The 22618-nt window shown below is 41.6% G+C and overlaps 1 protein-coding gene across 1 annotated transcript in view; it reads right to left on the reverse strand.

Moving 5' to 3' along the window:
- The window catches only part of sntg2 (syntrophin, gamma 2), a 134049-nt gene that overhangs the window by 103013 nt on the left and 8418 nt on the right, over positions 1-22618 (reverse strand). The window contains exon 8 of the mRNA XM_034210070.1: positions 21352-21440. Within this exon, the coding sequence (XP_034065961.1) occupies positions 21352-21440 (89 nt within the window). The remainder of the gene's footprint in view (positions 1-21351; positions 21441-22618) is intronic.

Genomic DNA, 22618 nt, shown 5'->3' on the forward strand with positions numbered 1-22618 from the left:
GCGAAAGCTAACCGGAAGTATTTTCACAATAAAACAGTTATAAAATTACTGTATGTTTAATCTATTTTATATAATTAAATATTGATTTTAATTTCTAACAATATTACATTACATTACATTACAATTACATAACAATACCTAATTAGAGTCAAACTACTAGCTTATTGGTTATGAACAAGACTTCACTTTAAAATAGGGAACATGTTCTTAGACAGACATACCTAATTTTGAGTTATTTAGACACAATTAACACTTATAGTTTCATATCTTGTTATAAGAAGATATATTTGTTAAGTGTTATTATGGGAGAATAACTATTCTTGTGGTACTACTGCCTTATTAGGCCCATATTGAGCAGAGCATATTAAGACCAAAACTCATGTACAACACCTTCCTTATTTGCAATAAATAAGCAATAATTAACTAACTACTGGCTCACTCTACTAACTAACTCTCAACTAATGGCTTATTACTTGTAGAATATGGTCATGTACAATAAGGCATTAATAAGTGTTTTGTAATGACTAATAAAGAGCCAATATACTGCTAATATGCATGTTAACTAGTTGATGGTTAATTTGTGTACCTTAATATAAAGTGTTACCATAAAAATTATTCGGGATATAGTTAGATTCCACCTTCATGATTATGAATTGGTGAGTGAATTGTTTTATAACATAACCCTTTTATTTATATTAGGTCTTAACGTTTTTGCATAAATTAGGGCGTGGTCACCTTGAGTGACAGGTCTCTGCAATGAGTGCTGCTTCTAGATTTCTGTCTCTCTGCTAGCAACTCCGTTAGCTCAGTAAGCTCCAGGAGGCTTCAGGGGCTCAACTGCTTGGCTGATCCCGGGAACACAATTTGAACACGGACGTGTTTGTTGTGTCTGGGCCTGGTGGAGTATTCTCCATTTAAATATCGGACTTATCTTATGGCTCTGCGCAGTGGCGGCCGGCCCATAGGGACGCTAGGGTCGCCGCCCCACCTCTTCCCACATACAAAATAAAAAAATTTTTTTTTAAAAAACAAACAACATTTTTATTTTATTTTTATTTTTAATAAACAAGGTAAATATTATATAATTGGTATCAGTAAAATGTATAATCTACAATAAAATCTCGTTTAAAATTTTGTTACGACTAGGGCTGTCAAGTTAATGCGTTAATATCGGGAGGACCGGGAGAGACCTTACGTGTATTGTTGTTGTTAGCATCTGGTGCTAGTTAGCTGCGCTAACGGATATAAGGAGCTGTTTAAATGAAAACAGAGGAGCGACATTTTGCCGACAACTGCGCCGAGCACTTGACTTTATGCAGGAAGCCAGACAGTGGGACACTGTACGAAAAGTCAGCACACTCAGCTCGGATAGTGCGCGCAACATGATCGCAGCGTCCAGGCAGCTCCCGTTCGAGCATAGCCTTGAGTTGCACATAGCTCCAATGAACACACACACACACACACACACACACACACACACACACACACACACACACACACACACACACACACACACACACACACACACACACACACACACACACACACACACACACACACACACACACACACACACACACACACACACACACACACACACACACACACACACACACACACACACACTATTGTATTATTGAATGAGAGAGGTTCCAGGTTGAATTGAGGCGAATATTTGTAATGTTCAGAGGTTGTTGTGTTTAATATTCATGAGAATATTTGTCATTGTTCAAATGATAATAAACATTTGCATAAAGCATATTTGTCCACTCATATGTTGATAAGAGTATTAAAAACTTGAAAAATATTCATCTAAGGTACATTTAGAACAGATAAAAAATGTGCGATTAATTTGCGATTAATCGCGATTAACTATGGACAATCATGCGAATAATCGCGATTAAATATTTTAATCGACTGACAGCCCTAGTTACGACGATGTCTAAAGTTACTGATAAGTCACATGTTTCCTGCCTGGCCTTGCCCATGTGTCATTACCTTTATATATACATTCTATGGTCATTACCCTCTCTCGTCTGGGCGGTAAGAAAGGAGCCCTCAACCAGTGCAGCAGCAGCCACTAGCAGCTGACTGTTGCTATCTGTAAATTATGATGCCGAAACATAATTTCAGCCAATCAGCGTCGTCAAATCTGATGATCACCGGGCGCCAATGTCAGCGCCCGGTCCAGTCTGTGAGTAGTTTGGACACTAGTGACTCGTATCCGGTGGGGTGACGCAGTACGGCAGTAGTTGATGAGGATGGCTTCATGTGCAGGTGGAGTCCCCGCCCAATTCCGTTCAAGAGCTAATCTCCAATCCTTTCGAAAGGAGAAGTTTGGGAGATCAACTGTTGCTTAAAGACCTTGGACCGGACCAACCCGATTTGTATATATCGCAGCAAGCTCGTGAAAAAGACAAAACGTATCAACGAGGCTTCTCACGTAGCTGGTACACCAGAAAGGCATGGTTAGCTGGATGCAAACAGGTAAATGCTGTCTTTTGTTTCCCATGCTTGCTCTTCAAACAGCCGGGGACAGATATGATCTGTTCAGAAACTAGACAAAAGTTAAACAAGTACAAACCACAGACTGTCTGTGTCATGGAGAATACAGTTGCTGGTTTATTTATGTCTGTATAGGCCGTTGTTGTGAGTGTGGACGGTCGGAGCATATATAACGTTAGCTTAGCCAAGCTCCATTTAGAAAACACGCATTTTAAAAGGGTTTTTTGCCTGCCGTCTGTCTGCAGACTTGTCAAAGCGTTAATTCATGGTTTTTACTAACCGGTATCAGTATGTTGTGAATTCGGCATCATTTTGAAACGTGTATTACAATTAAATCACGGTAAAATATGTTCATCTTGTTGTAGTTGTAGCCCCCTTGCCAGCGATTCTCTCTCTAGTTTAGCATACTCAGCCCGACTCAGCCTGGTTGTTCCTGGCCCTAGAACCACGATTTTATGGGGTCAGAAAAACTGTGAATTAGGACCCGCTAGCCGGTACTAGGCCAAGTGGAAACACAACCAAAAACGGGCCCCGCACGGCTCGGCACGCTTAAAGCGAGCTCCGCGCTGCACTGGAAACGCGCCATTACATCACCAGAAGTCCTAATTTAAGGGGTAATTTCTCCCAAAAAAAAATGTTTTCCTCACTATATCAACAGCCCCACCAAAAATATTTTCCACCAGCCGCCACTGGCTCTGCGGTTAAAACAGACCGTCCCTGAATGCAGTTTCTTCGGTAAGTGAAATTCAAGTGCTTTATTTTTTACTGGTCTTTTTATTCAGCTAACGAGCGAGAGGAAGCTACATCTGTGCTAACGATGCTATCCGTAGCATACAAGTTAAAACATATTAGAGAAGTGTAAAACATTAAGAAGGAAAATTATACTGTAGAACAAACGGCTTCTGTGTGAGGTTGGTAAAATAAGGTCATGCTCGTACATTAGTTAGTTTGCTAGTTAGGTAACTGTATGCATTGATATTGTTGATTTAAATTCGCTATGCTCTATGATGCAGACAGCTAGTCACAGTAGTGTTGAAGACCAGCGTACTGTATATGAGATTGACCTCACTATAGGATCTGTGTATCTGAAAAATATGAATCTCAGATTTCCAGATGGTTCCAGAAATAACGTTAACGTAGATATTGCAATATGGTTTGTTGGGCTGGATTTGATTATTGAAGCTTACTGGTTAATGTTACCATCATAATAAACAAACAAACCCAAACGTTGTTGTTTTTATTAATATTATTACCAATACTTACTAAGCAGAGAAACCGACTTATTATGGCAGCAGAACGTGAACATGTAACTTAATGCCTGCAATTAAGGACGATAGCGTAGTCAATGCTTTAAGGAAATTATTTGTTTAAATATTAGACATGACGTTATGTGTGCTTCTGTGACAATGAATTTTATTCATTGCATTACATGTATTAAAGATGTTTGTCTTTTACCCTTACGTGTGTGTTACAAATGAATGTGAATATGGTATAGGACACATTTAAATTGACTGTCATGAAAAACTATTCCAAAGTAACAGTAAAATAAAAAGGACCCCAACCATACAATAATACACAATCCAACTGACAAGATACAGTCAGGCCTGTGATATCCAGCACTTTTTTTAAGGATAATCAAAAAGATTAGGACATGATGTTTGCATGTAAAAAAGTCTGTGACCAACACAAGTTACTTTACTATCCGTTTGTTTAAAGTTTCCAGGTGATGCACACAGACCAGAGGATGCTGACCACGAGAGACATACCTATTCCTAACATCAGTGAACTTCAGCATGGACTCAAGGTACAAAGACCCCTTTCATACTCAGTGGCGTTTTCTCCTGGAGGCCAAGGGAAGCCAGGCTTCCCCTGTTTTTTCGGATTGTAGTTATCATTTTAATAAATAAATAAAAACACTTTGTTTAGTTTCGGAAATTCTTCTTTGCTGTGTGTTGCTGCCGTCCCGTCTCTCCCCCATTCTCATTGAGTATTTTACAAATAGTGAAACAGCGGCCCTCTACATGTTATGGTGAAACAGTAGATTGCACTCTCTGTTGCGAGAGGAGGCCAGCCGAAATTGGCTTCCCTTGGTGAAAAAAAATGGAGGGATTGACCAATCAGACAAGGCTCACGTCATGCCCCTGCCAACTTGTGATTAGTCAGAGCCATGCCAAGGGAAGCCAGAGGCGGCTGGCTTCCCTTGCCTCACTAACCAATCAAATCGCATCAACTTGGTGTTGCAGTGACGCGTCCTAAAACCCGGAAGTAAGCTGCGCTCACGTTCCCTCGACAAAAACGTATTGGGATTTCTCCATAGGATTTTGGAAAATAGCTTGAAATAAGGTCTGTGGAAAACGAACCCGTTAGATAAATGCACGTTTTGTTCAGCCGGATAATATCCACATGTCTACTCTACTTTTATAATTTTCGAATCATAAATCTAATCGATAGATAGATTGATAGCGCCACTGCACCACTCTCACCGCTGTTAGAAAGTAGCAAGCAGAGCAAGTGCAATTATGGAGGGTGGAGATTTGGAGTATTTAATCAAAAGTAATTGTACTAAACTTCCGCTACAGCAGCAACAACAAATACAATCTGATGACAGGCCAATGCTCAAACTGGAGCTGTGTACAGAGAGGAAAAAAGGAACGAATCGGACTTAACACGTTAAAGGTCTCCTGATTTAGTTTGTGAATGAATGCTTATTAGAATTCCGGCTGGAGAGTGCGTGCGGACCTGTCGGTTAGATAACAGGCGTGTGTAAGTCCTGCATCTGTATGATACAAATGTGTGTAAAATGATACCGGGCACTGTAATCCCTCATCTGGTTACAGCGTTACATTGACCACCACATCCCCCCGACCCCAAAAAAAGGACGTATTATTGGCTTCCCCTAATTTTTTTCCCACGCTACTGTTCAAAGAACCGAGAAACGTTCTGGTTTAAATATATAAAGTAACAACTATAATACACCGATATATATTCCATTAAACATGACTAAATACTGACAAAAACTTACATTTAGAGCAACATGATATTTTTGTCATCTTTCACATGTCAATGTATTCAAGGCAATTATTATTTTACTTTGTGAAAATTACTACCATTTGTTACATATTGTCTGTAAAAACATGGTAAAAGTGGTTCTTGCAGTGAGACAACCGAAAAGCATTATTCTACATTTACACTAAGTTCTGATAACAGTTGATTATTTTAACAACATATATTTTTAATGTTGATTAACTGCAGACTGTTCATTCATAATCTGATTATCTTTGTAGTACAAAGTGATGAATTTCAAAAACACATTCAAATAATTTTGTATTTATTTCTACAGCCCTCAAACGCACCTCCTTCATAAATAACACACTTTCGGCCCGTCCACACAGCGTTCTGCGTTGAAAGCTTCACCATTCACTTTGAATGGGGTGGCGTCACTTTTCGCCGAACTGCATTGTGGAGCAGAGCTTTGCTGGCGTGGCTCGCTGCAAAAGTTGAGCAATGTTCAACTTTTGAAGCCTCGGCAGAAGCGTCAGCCAATCGAATCATATGCCAGTACAAGCTCTAGCCAATCAAACCGCTGCTTGTGAGTCAGGGGCGGGAGATTCATGTGATTGGTTGTTGGTTGAGTTTCAGACACGCCGCCGGCAAGCTTCAACGCACGCCTCTGTGTGGACGGGCCGTTACTCTGCCTGAAGGACACAACTGCCTCACCGTTTTCTCCGAGGGGCCAGAAGAAAATTAAAAGCTGATATGAGATTAAAGACCAATACAAGACATTCACTAAGAAAATACACTTTTTTTTTTGCACACTGAATAGTGTGTAGTCAAACAGGACCATCATTTGTTTGTGACAGCTGTGCCCAGTATGGGCTCACAGATGCAGTTAGCTGGTTTCTTCATCAGGCCTGGTCCTCCTCCCAGAGAAAGACCGCTCCACCTCAGTCCTCTGCAGCCAAACCCACAGACAGGACATCAGTCACGCTGAGGTTTCTCCCAAAGTCTCTGCAGCTCTCTGGACATTCACGCTGTCTCAATTGATCCACACTGTGAGGGGGAAATGTGTGTAATAAATGCTTTAGACAATAAGAAATATGAAGTTACTGTAGTGGCTCAGTTTTTTTTAAATAAACAATACTATTACTGTATTTCAATACCTCACGTCTGAAAGTTTAAAAGAAGAAGATGCACCTAAAATGAAGATTGTTATTTCAATAAATGTAGTTGATTTTGTCTTTTTAATTGTTTAAAGTAAAGTAAATAAAACTGGTACTTAAGAGTTTTAATACAGTCTGGTTGTGGAGGAGGCATACAGGTAAGAGCACTAACTAGCTACCATCACATGTAACTAAGCTTGACTTGAATTGATTAAAAGTATAACAGCAAAAAATCAATAACTAAAATCATGTAAATATTTGAATCTTTAGTGTTTCCCCTATATACAATTAGCGGCGGTGCGCCATTTTTGATTGGTAGATTTGTAGTATTTGTGTTACTGTATGTTCAATAAAGGTACATTTTTGCTAAATCTTGAGACATTGCCACTGTATGTACTGGCATGGCCGATTTTTGACATAGGCGCTGTAAGTGATGAAAGTGGGGGATGTTGGCTTATCAGGCGCCCGCAGCTCACAGCCAAAGTGCGAGCGTGGGAGCAAGCGAGCGAGGGAGGGAGAGAGAGAGAGGGCGCACCGGTACCGGCGCTGTTGTTATTTGAATCTGGTGCTAGCTGCGCTAACGGATATAAGAAGTAGATGTTTCTACAACCATGGTGGAGGAGAGCTCTCCTGTCAGACTGAGAGGCTCAGCGAGGTAAAGGACTCTCTGAGTGTTTAGATAGTTAATTTTAGTCTAAGTTATCTCAGTGGGTCTCAAACAAATATGTGTTTACAAATTATGTAAACACATATTTCCAAGACACTTTAGAATTATTACGATAAATAAAAACAGGTTTGAAATCATTCCAATATACTATAGGACAGTAAACCAAAAATATCGTTTAATGTTGGTGATATGAATAAATTAATAAATGTTAATTAGGTCAAATAAGATATAAAATAAGTTACATTTATTTGTTATTGGCTATGGTAGGTTATTGGTTATGTTCACATACTTAAATGATTATTAAAATGTAAACCGATCTTTTTCATATGAGTGTTTTAGAGTTGTACCCCCTAGATCAGGTCTCTCGTAATTGTGTGCTCAAAGTGCACCAGATTGAAGCATTTTACTTTAAAATGTTCAAAAAAATCTTCCCGGGGGGGCATACCCGCGGACCCCCCTAGAGGATGTGACGTCCGCCCCCCAATTAAAACAAGTTCATACAAAACTGAATACATTTGAAGCCATTTTGACGTATATGACCTATGTCAATACATTTCTGTTTTTGTAGTGTATTTGTCTTTTGTAGAGATTTTTCATTTTTTCTTTATATATAAAATCTCGCTTAGGGCAGCAAATTGGCTAGAACCGGACACATAGAAACAAATTGGCGGGGCGCACTTCGCACGCGCACACACTAAAAGATGCCACGCGCTCCGCGCTCACATTATGCTGGGCCCACGTGCCTTAGCACCGCTGCTATGACTCCATCCAAGGGGAAACACTGATCTTTGCTGGGTCCAATGTTGAATTTACCACAAAATATATATTTTAGGAACCTGAAGGCATTTTAAGATTTTTGCAAGTATTATCCCAAAAACTCAATACCTTTAGATTATTATTGAAAGTTTTGCTGAATAGTTTCATGTTAACTTACCTTAAGCAAGGTAAAATGTGCAGACCGGGAGCAACAGACGTAGGTTAGCCAGCTAGCATCACAGAGCAGCACTGCTGAGCATGTTAGCTTAGCTTGGTAGCCTCAGCTAGCTCTGGAACTTCCAGCTTGGTGGCAGAAGGTCTCGGCTCCGCCTCTTTGCCCTTATTTGGATCAGGCTGGAGCAGGCGGGAGTTGGACTCTGACGTCACTGTCGAGCTTAGTGGCCGACTCCGCCTAGCCCGTCCACACAGCGGCGTGCGTTTAAGCTTGGCGGTGGGCGTGTCTGAAGCTTGGGGAGGACTATCGCTCCTGATATTCTACTGTTTCTCACCCATTTCATCAACACTTCTCTAACTTCTGGTCACTTTCCAAACAGTCTCAAGGAGGCAAGAGTAAACCCTCTCCTAAAGAAACCCACTCTCAACCCGTCTGATGTTATAAACTACAGGCCTGTCTCTCTCCTCCCGTTCCTGTCTAAAACACTTGAACGCGCTGTCTTTAAACAACTTTCCTGTTATCTCCATCAGAACAACCTTCTGGATCCGCACCGTCGCGTTTCAAGGCAGGTCACTCCACAGAAACTGCCCTCCTTGCTGTCACTGAGGAACTGCACACGGCTAAAGCAGCCTCCCTCTCCTCTGTCATCATCCTTCTGGAACTGTCTGCTTCATTCGACACGGTGAATCATCAGATCCTCCTTCGCACTCTCCAAGAACTTGGAGTTTCAGGCTCTGCACTTTCCCTCATCACCTCATACCTCAAAGACCGCACCTACAGGGTTACTTGGAGAGGGTCGGAGTCCAACCCTTGTCAATTAACTACAGGGGTCCCTCAGGGCTCTGTTCTTGGTCCCCTCCTCTTCTCCTTGTACACAAACTCGCTTGGATCAGTCATTAGCCCGCATGGTTTTTCATACCACTGCTACGCTGACGACACCCAATTAATTCTGTCCTTTCCCCGCTCAGAGACCCAGGTCGTCGCACGCATCTCTGCTTGTCTAGCTGACATCTCTCAGTGGATGTCTGCTCACCACCTCAAGCTCAACCTTGACAAGACTGAACTGCTTTTCCTTCCGGGAAAAGATTGTCCCACTCTTGACCTAACAATCAACATCGGCACCTCTATTGTTTCCCCGACTCAGACTGCAAGGAATCTGGGTGTGACCCTAGATAACAACCTGTCCTTCACTGCAAACATAGCTGCTACAACCCGCTGCTGCAGATACACGCTTTACAACATCAGGAGGATACGTCCCCAGCTGACCCAGAAAGCGACGCAGGTTCTAGTCCAGACTCTCGTCATCTCACGCCTAGACTACTGCAACTCTCTCCTGGCTGGTCTATCTGCATGTGCCATCCGACCTCTGCAGCTCATCCAGAATGCAGCTGCTCGTCTGGTCTTCAACCTTCCTAAATTCTTCCACACCACGCCGCTCCTCCGCTCCCTTCACTGGCTTCCGGTAACTGCTAGAATCCACTTCAAGACAATGGTACTTGCGTACCATGCTGCGAATGGATCTGGCCCTTCCTACATCCAGGACATGGTTAAACCGTACACCCCAGCACGTGCACTCCGCTCTGCATCAGCCAAACAGCTCGCTGCACCCTCACTGCAAGGGGGACTGAAGTTCCCATCAGCAAAAACACGTGGGTTTGCTATCCTGGCTCCAAAATGGTGGAATGAGCTCCCCATTGACATCAGGACAGCAGAAAGCTTACACACCTTCCGGCGCAGACTGAAAACTCATCTCTTTCGACTCCACTTCGAGCGATAGAACTATTAACAAAGCACTTATATACTAATAAAGGACTGGCTTATCTAAAGCCAGTTGAGTAGCACTTGAAATGTTTTGGCTCTATGAAACCTGATGTACTTATATGATTCTGTTTTCTTCAAGTTTGTATCTTGTTGGTCGAACGCACTTATTGTAAGTCGCTTTGGATAAAAGCGTCAGCTAAATGCAATGTAATGTAATGGGAGTTCTCGTGAGCAACGCGACCAACAACCAATCACATGAATCTCCCGCCCCTGACATACAGTTTACGAAGTAAACTGGATATAAACTCCCTAAACAGGCGAAAACCTACCAGTTTCACCCACTATCTCTGCCACCTCCCTCCATGCCTGGCTCCTCCGGTTTGTATCCCGGTAGGTGAACAGGGACTGATCGTACAAGACCGGGTGATTCCCTACCGCTATGATTAATTTCTCCTCCATCTTTTGGAATATGAGGAAATGACCTGCGGTGTGTCTCTCCCAGCATAGACGCGGTTTGATTGGCTAGCGCTTGTACTGGCAGATTTGCATAAACGGGATTTGATTGGCTGACGCTTCCACCGAAGCTTCAAAAGTTGAAAATGTCTCAACTTTTGCAGCGAGCCACGCCAGCAAAGCTCCGCTTCCCACAATGCAGTTCGGTGAAAAGTGACGTCACCCCATTCAAGTGAATGGTGAAGCTTTCAACGCACGCCGCTGTGTGGACGGGCTTCTCGGCAACTCTGCAGAATCCTATGGGTGACGTCACGGACACTACGTCCATGTATAGATATAGTCTATGTTTGGTACTAGTCAGTATTATGATTTGAATAATTGTGATTCCTAGTTGGACGGGCGATCTTTTTTAATATAAATAAATAAACTATAAGTTGAAGATTCTAAAATAGTAATTAGAGCTGCATTTAACGATTTATTTTGGCCACTTGAGGGCAGCAGATGAACTAAAAACAACAACTATTCATTAATAAATGTGTGCTCGCCTCTTTAATATCTCAGTCTACTTGTGTCTATTTTTGCTTTTTTTTTTATACAATGTCATTTTCCGTGCTTTTGGATGAATTAAGCATTTCTAACTCTGAAATAAATAGATATACACAGTTAATCTTTTTACTATGCAGAATGTGCAGAAGTTTTATCTCTGAGGTCATTGTTCAACCTCAGGCTTAAAGACCCGTTCCATTACTACAGACTATTTTATACAATGAAGAATTGCTTAATGGCATGCAATGTCATGTTTTCTTTCTTTCAGAGAAAAAATGTGTATGAGTTGACCCACTTTCCTGCAAAATCTCTGTCTGGAGGCTTTCTTGTCATTATAGTGTGAATAATAAAGTGAATTCCAGACTTATACTGCACTGAGGGGAAAAAACAACAATACAAGCAATTATTCTAAGAGCAAAAACAACCACTCATAGAATAGTTCCTTTTTTCTGAGGCAAGAGCAGTCACATACCACTTTAACTGGAGGCCAGCTCTTGCCATGTCTGTGTTTTCCACTGCTTAAAACGTACTTCTGGTTTGAAAACTGCCTGGTTAATTGTGTTTGTCAGCCAGTAAGTCTTCATCTTTTGAATTAATTGTAAAGATCCCAGCGAGCTGCCTGCTGAATGGTTATGTCCCACAGAGTAATGCCTTACTTGCTTAGTTATTGCATAGGGATTTGTCAGGTTCTATTTTTCCTCAGATAAACCACATACTTGGAATTGAAAGAACTGGAGACATTGCAAAGGCCCAGCGCAGTCTTCCCTCCTCCAGCTCCTGCAAGGGATTTAAATTGAAACACTACTAATCTAGAAAATCTATGAAAGGTTAAAGTGGCCACCTGCTGTCCTCCATGCCTTTCTGAATAATTTATGTGAAATGCAGAGTAGGAGATGCTGTCTTTAACGGCCCCTACACACGGCGGCGTGCGTTGCCGCTTCAACGCTTCTGCCCATTTACTTAGAATGGGGTGACGTCATGATTCGCCGAACTGCATTGTGGGAGCAAAGCGTAGCTTCTCTCGCGGTGCTCGCTGCAAAAGTAGTGCAATGTTCTACTTTTCACGCCTCGACGGAGGCGTCAGCCAATCGAATCATATGCCAGTACAAGCTCTAGCCAATCAAACCGTGTGCTTGTGTGTCTGGGGCGGGAGATGCATGTGATTGGTTGTTGGTCGAGTTTCAGCCCCCTCCGCCGGCAAGCGACAACGCACGCCGCCGTGTGTAGGGGCCGTAAGACTGCTCTATTCCCCTTACCGTATTAATATGCAACATTGCAAGTCTTACCATAAGAAACTAGGAAGCCCAAGGAGCTAATAACGGGTTGAAAGGATAACACAGAACAAAATGAATGAATTCATTCATTTTTGTTACATCCAGTGCCGTGATTTTTTACCTCTTTCCTTCTTTTGCACTCTTTTCTATTTTTCTGGGGACAGTTAAACCACCATTGTGCTGTCCATAAATAGAAAAACGGAAATAGAAAATTATTACATGAAAACTAATGTTTGTTGTACACAGCTGCTGTTAAATTGAACAGACTTCTTTCTGCGGATTAATAACACTGTACATAGTACATAGTGTATATTCCCTTGATCAGAGCGTCCCCCTTAGCAACAGTCTGCTATCCTTAGCAGCGGTCTGCTCGCGAAAGAAAATCAGACCTCTGGAATGTCCATATTGACAAATCAGAATCAAGTATTCAACTAATCATGGTAAAAGCCATCTGATATTTACTGCTACAAATTCACAATTTGGTGAAGGGACAGTTGTGTAAACGCACACATTAAATGATTACCTTGCCATTTATAGTACGTAAAAAAGGGAGTTTCTCTCCCACACACAGTGAAAGTTTCCTTTTCCTCCTTTTGCCAAGAGACCAGCTTCAGAGCAATCACCTATCAGTGTTGGCCCGCCATCGCTTAGACTGACACACAACGACGCAGCATATAGAGGACGTTATGGATTACTTTTCACATTCACTATCACATTTTAACATTTCAAAGTCAAAGTGGATTTGTACAAGCCACAGTCCACAAAGAGAGGCAGATGCTCTGGCTTTAGTTGATAGCGCTGATGCTGCCCGCTAGGGGTTAACCATGCTGAGCTAACATTAGCTAATAGAAATAAAAACAGAGAGTCTGTAGCCAATGAATAACGTGATTGGTAGTATTTTTCTCAGCCCTTGAATGCTAAGTGAAATGAAGTTTTGTTTATTGGGTTATTATTCATACACCCTTCAATTACCATTGGTAAAGCCCCTGTCACACTGTCCCGAAATTGACACCCGATGGACACACGATAAAGGATATGTTCAAATTCGGCTGTGATCGTAGCAACATCGGGCCATTCGTGAGGGCATCTTAAGCCATCGTATGACCGCCGGTGGAGTTTCTCAGGCTCCGGCAGCAACTTCGTGAGCGGCAACTTTGTAAGGCACTCGTGAGGGCATCTTGTCAAGTTGTGTCATCTTCGTGTTATCATCGGTGCATTCGCCCTCACTCTAATCGGGGCGAATGCCCGATGGCACCGATGATAACAAGATGCCCTAACGATGGCCTTACGAAGGGTAAAATTGACACACAAATTCAACACGAAAATGAACCTTCGCAAGGTCCTTCGGCTGTTTTTTGGCATGCCAAAGATTTTGCCACCGCTCACGAAGTTGCTGCCGGAGCCTGAGAAACTCCACCGGCGGTCATACGAAGGCTTAAGATGCCCTCACGAATGGCCCGATGTTGCTACGATCAGAGCCGAATTTGAACATTTCCTTTATCGTGTGTCCATCTGGTTGTTTTATTGCAAAACAAAATCATGTAAACATATTATGTAAATAACCCAATTTGTGTTCTGTGAAACTGAAAAGGATATAATATATTATTTTGAAGGCAAGTTGACAGGAAGTTGTTGTTGCTATGGAAACAACAACATGACGGAGAAAATGTAATATCTTCTACATATGAAGACGGAGAAAGTAAAGAACAAAGTCTGAAAATATCAGTACAGTATCATAGTACTTTAACATAATTGTTTGTGTTGCTTTCGTTGCAGTTGTATGTCTTAAATGTAATGTAAATGTTTTCTTCGTGTGTGGTTCGGGGCCATCTTCGTGCGAAATTCACAATTCAATATTCGTGTGTCCATCGGGTGTACATTTCGGGACAGTGTGACAGGGGCTTACGGAAGCAAGCTAAGTAGATTGAGGGTTTAATATTTGAAGCCTCATACACAAGGCATTCTGGTACATGTAGGCCAGGGGTGCCCAACCAGTCGATCGCGATTGACCGGTCGATCGCGGGGAGATTCCCAGTCGATCGCGAGATGTGTCTAAAAATAGAACAACAATATTCTGTTTTATCGTTAATGTCCTATAACATAATCTTCCTGTGCCAGAATAATGCACTTGAACGCATCAAAGCTTTGTGATTGGCCGGCGTGACCCAATGTGTCGGGGCGTGAATGGTGGGCAGTGCACTAGTTTGCTGACGTTGTCCGTGACAACAGGAGTGACAGTCCGCACACACACAAGACCGCAATTATGGCAGAAGCAAAAAAGCCCAAAATATATAATTTTGCACAAACGCTACGAGACGGAATTCCCTCCTAATTCTGCCCTACGCTCCCAAAAGGGGAGGGACCTGAAAGTACAGCTAAATGCACAGCAGTCCATTTTCACCAGGCCCAACAACAAGAGCAAGGCTGCTACCATAGCATATTATCGTGTCAGTCACGTTCTTGCGAAACACATGAAGTCTTTCAAAGACGGCAAAGTTGTGAAAGAAGCATTCCTGGAGGCTGCCGACGCGCTTTTGGGGGACAGTAAATATAACAGAAGCATTTCAACAGGTTTTTGATATAATAAAAACTCAAGTTAGATACCGTTATTAATCAGCTGTAAGTTTTAGTTTGTTTGAACTTATTCATTATAATTATTGTACAAAATGGTATAAGAATGCAAACATTAAGATCTGTTCTGTTTAAATTGATTATAGTCTATTATCAATTCAGGTTAAGAAACTAGTGTTGCTTGCATCCTATTTTAAAAAGGCATTACTTTTTATAGTCTACTAAAATTAATTTGGTCTTATTTATTGCACTTTGGCAGCAGAATCCTGTTTAGCTTCAGATCTGAGTTGTCTTATTAGTAAGCCTAATTTATACTTTTGTTGCAACACTATTTTTATATAATGGCAAAGAAAAGGTTCAGAGTCTTTTCTTTTTTTCCTGTGTCATATGTGGCAGCACTGTTCAATGTTTCTTGAAAACATTACCCACTGTAGTATGTGACGTGTGAATAAACTCCAACTCTGTATCAACAACACTGTTGTGTAACTTCAGTTAAATACTTGTATGTGTGTAGATTAGAAAGAGGTAAAATAAAGGATCTGCAGTATTTTATGAAGTATTAATCGTACAAAGGTCAGTTTTATACAAGTAGAAGTGTGTATTTACCTGGTAGTAGGCTGTCAGTAATGGCTACGCCTCTCTATTTGGACTGGTAGATCTCGGCAGACTGGCAACTTTAAAAGTAGCTCTCGGTTCAAAAAAGGTTGGGCACCCCTGAAGGCACTGCAAGACTGAGTATGAAGGTAATTTGGCGATATAAACTTCAATGACAATTGTGACAACCCTGTGGTTGTCCACCAGGTGGTGATGCTGTAATCAGCAGTGATGCGACCCACCTGTGGCACTTGATTCCAGGATATAAGAGGGTTGCAGAAGAGGCTCTCGCTCTCTCTCAGCTGCCCTGTTCGGTGCAGCAGGACACCGCTCTTCTGTTTGTTTTATTGTTGGTTGTAACCACTGTTAGGTAAAATAAATGATTGTTTTGAGCAACTCCTGTGTGGAACTGTTGTCCTTATGTTACAAGCAGAGCCACCTTGTAACATATGGGGTCTCGTCCGGGATAAAGAACCAGGTGATAGTTGTTTACTTGATTTGTTTGCCTTGATTGTGTAGACAGGTTGTTCCTGGTGTGGGGCATTAAGGAGTAGCTTTGGAATTACCTTTCCTGATAGGCATAAGCAACATCTCCTTTAGGAGAGCTTGTTGGTTTGCTATTTTTGTGCATAAACATGATTCGACATTTTTTTGTCATGGGTACACGTCCGTGGCTGTCTTGGTGAGTAACAGCTTCGCTGGGGCTTTACCGGGTCATTGGGTAAGTGTTTAAAACACCTGTCGTGGCATGCATGAAGACTAGGGTGAGACAAGATAGCTAGGATTGGGTAGGCAGTTAGCTAGGGGAGAGGTATTCCAGAGTAAACAAACAAATATATATTTTTAGGTGTCTGTGCACCAGGTTCAAGGGAGTTTGCATAATCATGGCTACATTGACAGATTTTGTGTGGAACTGCTGGAAAAATGTACTAAAGACCAACTGTTAAAAATTGCAGAGCATTTTGAGGTAGACGTTCCAAAGCAGGGTCGTAAAGACACCATAGTGACTATCAAATCACGTTTTATTTATACAGCACATTTATAAACGATTTTTGGTCGAGCCAAAGTGCTGTACATAAAATAAAAATAGCCTACAGTAGAGACACTTTACAGCAAATACAACAGCACAGATTGTTCAGAATATCAGTATGAGAAAAACGACACCCTCTATCCTTAGACCCTCACATCGTACAAGAAAAAACCTCCAGAGAAAACCCACAGTTTAAGGGGAAAACAATGGGAGAAACCTCAGGGAGAGCTACAGAGGAGGGATCCCTCTCCCAGGACGGACAGACGTGCAATAGATGCCGTGTGTAAATCAAAGAGATAATGCATTTTACAGCATATAGACCGAATGTTAGGAAATGCATGTGTCTGTAATAAGAAGATGAATCCACGAGGATGTCAGCAACTATGTTACAGGCCCAGCAACTATGTTACAGGCCCAGTTGATACTGCAAGAAGTTCTGCCAGCAGTGGCTGTCGATGATGGCTCTGAGGAGGAGTTGGCTGAGAAGGCAGCTATAAATCCAGAGCGGCAGAGAAGTGCAGGTTTTTCTTTGTTTGACTTTGGTGAAATGACATTTGAACAGAGAAAGGAAATAATGCTGCTGCAGTACCAACAAGACAGTGAACGTGAGGAACGAGCAAGTGCTCGTGAGGACCGGGCTAGAGCTCGTGAACAGGAAACTGAGATGGAGCATTTAAGGTTAACTACAGTGGTGCGTAGTGCTGCGTACCGGTACGCCGAACCGGTACTGGACTTGTAAAAAGTTTCGGTTCAAGTCCGGTGAAAACCGGAACGTCGGGAACCGGTTCTTGGACTCACAAAAAAACTAGCACTTACGTATATTCTGGTGTCTGTGGTTATTTAAACATTCCCTGATAAACGTTATTCAGCGTCAATAAATGAGTGCTAATCCCAGTGTGCTCAGTGTACAACATCACATGTCATTTCACCTTCGATTCACGGTTTGAAAACAAGGCATTTCGCCACATGCTAATGCTAACCGGAAGTGAATAATTTTCAGAATAAAAGTATTAAGTTAATAGTGTGAACTTCCGGTCTTTTCAGAATAAAACTGATTTAAATTAAATAGTGTATTTAATTCAAAATTACGCCATATCAACATTGATTTTAATTTCTAACAGTATGTACATCACTATGTATGTAGTATGTACTGTATAATGTACACATGTAGAGTTGTAGAAAATACATGGTGTACAGACAGTAGCCTACAGTACACTCTGACTGTACAGTCACTACAGTGTATACTGTATAGTAGGTGTGTAACAGTGTAATGCGTATAGTATACTCTACACCAGGGGTGCCCAACCTTTTTTGAACCGAGAGCTACTTTTAAAGTTGCCTGTCTGCCGAGATCTACCAGTCCAAATAGAGAGGCGTAGCCATTACTGACAGCCTACTACCAGGTAAATACACACTTCTACTTGTATAAAACTGACCTTTGTACGATTAATACTTCATAAAATACTGCAGATCCTTTATTTTACCTCTTTCTAATCTACACACATACAAGTATTTAACTGAAGTTACACAACAGTGTTGTTGATACAGAGTTGGAGTTTATTCACATGTCACATACTACAGTGGGTAATGTTTTCAAGAAACATTGAACAGTGCTGCCACATATGACACAGGAAAAAAAGAAAATACTCTGAACCTTTTCTTTGCCATTATATAAAAATAGTGTTGCAACAAAAGTATAAATTAGGCTTACTAATAAGACAACTCAGATCTGAAGCTAAACAGGAATCTGCTGCCAAAGTGCAATAAAAAAGACAAAATTAATAGAATCAAACCCTTTTGTTGCATTTTAGTAGAATATAAAAATAAATGCCTTTAAAATAGGATGCAAGCAACACTAGTTTCTTAACCTGAATTGATAATAGACTATAATAAATTTAAGTTTGCATTCTTATACCATTTTGTACAATAATTATAATTAATAAGTTTAAACAAACTCAAACTTACAGCTGATTAATAATAACGGAGTTTTTATCATATCAAAAACCTGTTGAAATGCTACTGTTATTTTTATTACGCATCGGCAGCCTCCAGGAATGCTTCTTTCACAACTTCGCCGTTATTGAAAGACTTCATGTGTTTCGCAAGAACGTGACTGACACGATAAGGTGCTATGGTAGCAGCCTTGCTCTTGTTGTTGGGCCTGGTGGAAATGGACTGCTGTGCATTTAGCTGTCCTCTCAGGTCCCTCCCCTTTTGGGAGCGTAGGGCAGAATTAGGAGGGAATTCCGTCTCGTAGCGTTTGTGCACTGTTTTGAAATGCCGCTCCTAAATTCCCCTTCTTCGATAAAGCCACGCTCGCATTGCAGATGAGACAGATGGACTTTGAATTGGAATAGATACAAAAATAATCATCCTCCCACTCGGAGTGAAAATTATATATGTTTTGCTTCTGCCATAATTGCGGTCTTGTGTGTGTGCGGACTGTCACTCGGACAACGTTAGCGAACGAGTGCACTGCCCACTGCTCACCAGCCACGCCCCGACACATGGGGTCACGCCGGCCAATCACAAAACTTTGATTCGTTCAAGTGCATTATTCTGCCACAGGAAGATTATGTTACAGGACATTAACGATAAAACAGAATATTGTTGTTCTATTTTTAGACACATCTCGCGATCGACTGGGAATCTCCCCGCGATCGACTGGTTGGGCACCCCTGCTCTACACTCTACCTTTCAGCAACGTTTTAGGGATTTAGGCTCAGTCAGCTCAGGGACTGTTTGGTTACTTTAGTTTGGTAAATGAAATAAATGTTTGAACTTTGTAGTAGTTCACTGTAGTTGCTGTCATAAATCATTTGTAGACTAAGTGGCAAAAAGTGTTTTTTTTACATTTGTACTTTGTAGAGGAATGTAGACACAAGTTGGAAGGGAGCGCAATAAACCTGATGAGTTTGAATTTGAGTTGATTATGAGTTCATTTTCAATTGATAATTAGCTCACAATAAGTTCACTTTAGTTACTCACACAACTTGACACAAGCCATGGGTTCAGGTCCGGATTTATAAGTCCGGACCTGAACCTGAACCTCCGGACTTGAGTCCAGACCTGAACCTGAATGTGAGTCCAGGTACGCAGCACTAGTGGTGCGGGAAGCTGAATTGCAACAAGAGCGTTACAAGTTGGACCTCATCCAAGAGGGTAAGCTTTCTTCTGGGGTGTCCCCAGCTACTTTTGATGTAGCTTATAACTTGAGGTTGTTACCGAAATTCGAGGAGAAGATAGATTATTTTTTTGGACTTTTTCAGCGACTTAGCCAAAGACGACAGTGGTCTGATTCAGAGAAAACATTGCTGTTACAGTGTGTGTTAAATGGTCAGGGCACCTACAGCGCATCCAGGCCCTGTTTGATCGCCTGGTCTGGGCAAATCTCACTGTGAACTTGGCCAAGTGTGAGTTTGCTAAGGCCACAGTGACATATCTGGGTAAGGTCGTTGGTCAGGATTCTGTGCGTCCAATAAGGACAAAAGTGAAAGCCGTCCTTCCACCAGGAAGGAGTTGGCTCGTTTTCTTGGCATGGTAGGTTATTACCGTTGTTTTTGTGAAAACTTCTCCTCGGTTGTTGCTCCCTTGACTGACCTGATAAGTCCAAGGATGAAGTTTAACTGGTCAGTTCAGTGTCAGAAGGCTTTCAAGGACGTTAAGGATCTTCTAATTGGAGCTCCAGTGCTGAGAGCCCCGCGTCTTGAGGAACCTTTTCATCTTAAAGTGGATGCATGTAATACGGGTGCCGGTGCCGTGTTATTACAGCAAGATGCCTCTGGTATTGAGCTCCCGGTCAGTTACTTCTCACGCAAGTATAACTCCTACCAGTTGAACTACTCGATTGTAGAGAAGGAGGCACTGGCATTGATCTGGGCATTGCAGCACTTCGAAGTGTATATAGGGAGTGGTTATAGGCCAATAGTGATATACACAGATCACAATCCCCTGACCTTTCTACAGTCTTTGCAGAACCCAAACCAGCGGTTAATGAGATGGTCCCTATTTCTACAGCCTATCCATTTGGACATCCGACATCTCAAAGGTTCCGAAAATGTGATGGCTGATCGAGAGCAGTACCTTAAGGTGGTTTTGTTCCTGTTTTCACATCTTTTTTCCAGCGTTTTCCTGTTCTTTAATTGCTTCCACGGTGCCGGGTTGCTGAGTTGGTGAATGTGGAAAGTAGGCAGTGGTAAACTAGGGTAACATTTACACCCGGGTAAGCTATGTTTATGTATTAGCTGTAAGTAGAAGCTCTGTTATTGGTTTGGATGTTTCAGTGTCTTGGGGACACTTCTTTTATGGGGGGGGGGGTGGTGTGTGACAACCCTGTGGTTGTCCACCAGGTGGTGATGCTGTAACCTGTGTGTTTGTTGTAATCAGCAGTGATGGGACCCACCTGTGGCACTTGATTCCAGGATATAAGAGGGCTGCAGAACAGGCTCTCGCTCTCTCTCAGCTGCCCTGCTCGGTGCAGCAGGACACTGCTCTTCTGTTTGTTTTATTGTTGGTTGTAACCACTGTTAGGTAAAATAAATGATTGTTTTGGGCAACTCTTGTGTGGAACTGTTGTCCTTATGTTACAAGCAGAGCCAGCTTGTAACACAATCTTAATGGACTCCAGCATTGACTGGAAATACATTTTTGTGAATATATCATACTGAAAGTCATGTCTATAGTTCCTGCGACAATGTGATTTTCAAAATGTAAATGCAATTGTTATTGTGTTTGATTAGCATACAGAATATAAAGATTCAAGCATTGTCTGTTAAAAAGAACTAGGCACTGATTGTGAAATAAATCGGAGCAAAAACCCATCCACATAATACATGCAATATCAAATAGATCTTTCTCACTGTGTTGTTTCCGTTTCCATTGAAATGTAAGCCGCTGTCAAAGAGTGGAGAGGATACTTGGCTGTGATCTGTGGACGGCCCAGGGGAACCTGAAAAAGAAAGGAAGATCGTTCATGTTCAAAAAGGCTTCGGAAAAATATATTTCATGCATTTAACCCAATTTCATGTTGTGTCTTTTCTTCAGAAACAAAAAAAAACGGAAAAGACCATTGCCAAAGTTAAGATATTGACTTTATTCCAGGCCCTGCCTTTGAATCATACAGTGCGTCTCAGACAGCATCCAAAAGAGACAAATTCTTCTCTGTCATATGATATTAGCTTGGCGTTAGAGGACCTTCTTTCTGATTCAGGCCCACTCAGTGAAGCTTGGCAGACTGCTCCTGGCCTTTTCCTGCTTGTCATTTGTGCCATGGTGAAACAAAGGGGCGCCTAGAGAAAAAGGATTTGGAACTTTTTTCCTCAGATGAAAAAATGTGCCTCAGTGGCCCAACACCGCACAGCTAAACCTGAGCTTAGCTGCACTGAGACCTTGCTCTGAATGTTACCTTTTTCGAAACATATAAAGGCTGAATTTATCACGGCTCGGTTTGAATTTATGAAAATGCGGTGGCTTTAAATATTTATGCAGGCCTATTAGTATTAACCATTTTTCTAAATCTGTTTGCTTTTCCTAATTAGGTAAATTGCCAGAAAATATCATTTTGTTTTCTGGGAGAGACAAAAACAAATGTATAAAATGTTATTCAATCACCTTTTTGCTTACAGCTAATTCATAAAACAACAATTATTAGTGGTTATGTCAGTTTGTATCTAACAGCGTGTGTGAATGCATAATGGTCCAGATTTAAAGATCCGTTGAGCTACATGATGCTCCAACACTTTTTGCTTGGCTTGGTTAACTTTAGACGTTTAAAAGATTGTTATATATTTTGTGTAACACAGTTATAATATTTTCATTTTTGGTGGAACTGTGATGAGAAGATTGGTAACTGTTTAGTAAGAAGCTGCAGAAAGAGCTAGGCTAGTTGATTACTTGAAGGACACAGCAAGCAAGCTCTGCCAAAGATACAAACAATATACCTATCCGACCACTAAATCTCACAAAGTAACATGTTCTATTATATTAATCTGTCCAAAACCAAAGTGTAAAATTGACAAATGTAACTTTGGGCAGCCATGGTAACTGTTTCCCCCACTTCAGTCCTTGTAGTAAGTCAAGATAACAGCCTAGCGATAGCTTTGTATTTAGCATACAGTTAGCTTTCAG

The sequence above is a fragment of the Gymnodraco acuticeps genome, unplaced genomic scaffold, assembly GCF_902827175.1.
Source record: "Gymnodraco acuticeps unplaced genomic scaffold, fGymAcu1.1, whole genome shotgun sequence".
Taxonomy (NCBI): domain Eukaryota; kingdom Metazoa; phylum Chordata; class Actinopteri; order Perciformes; family Bathydraconidae; genus Gymnodraco; species Gymnodraco acuticeps.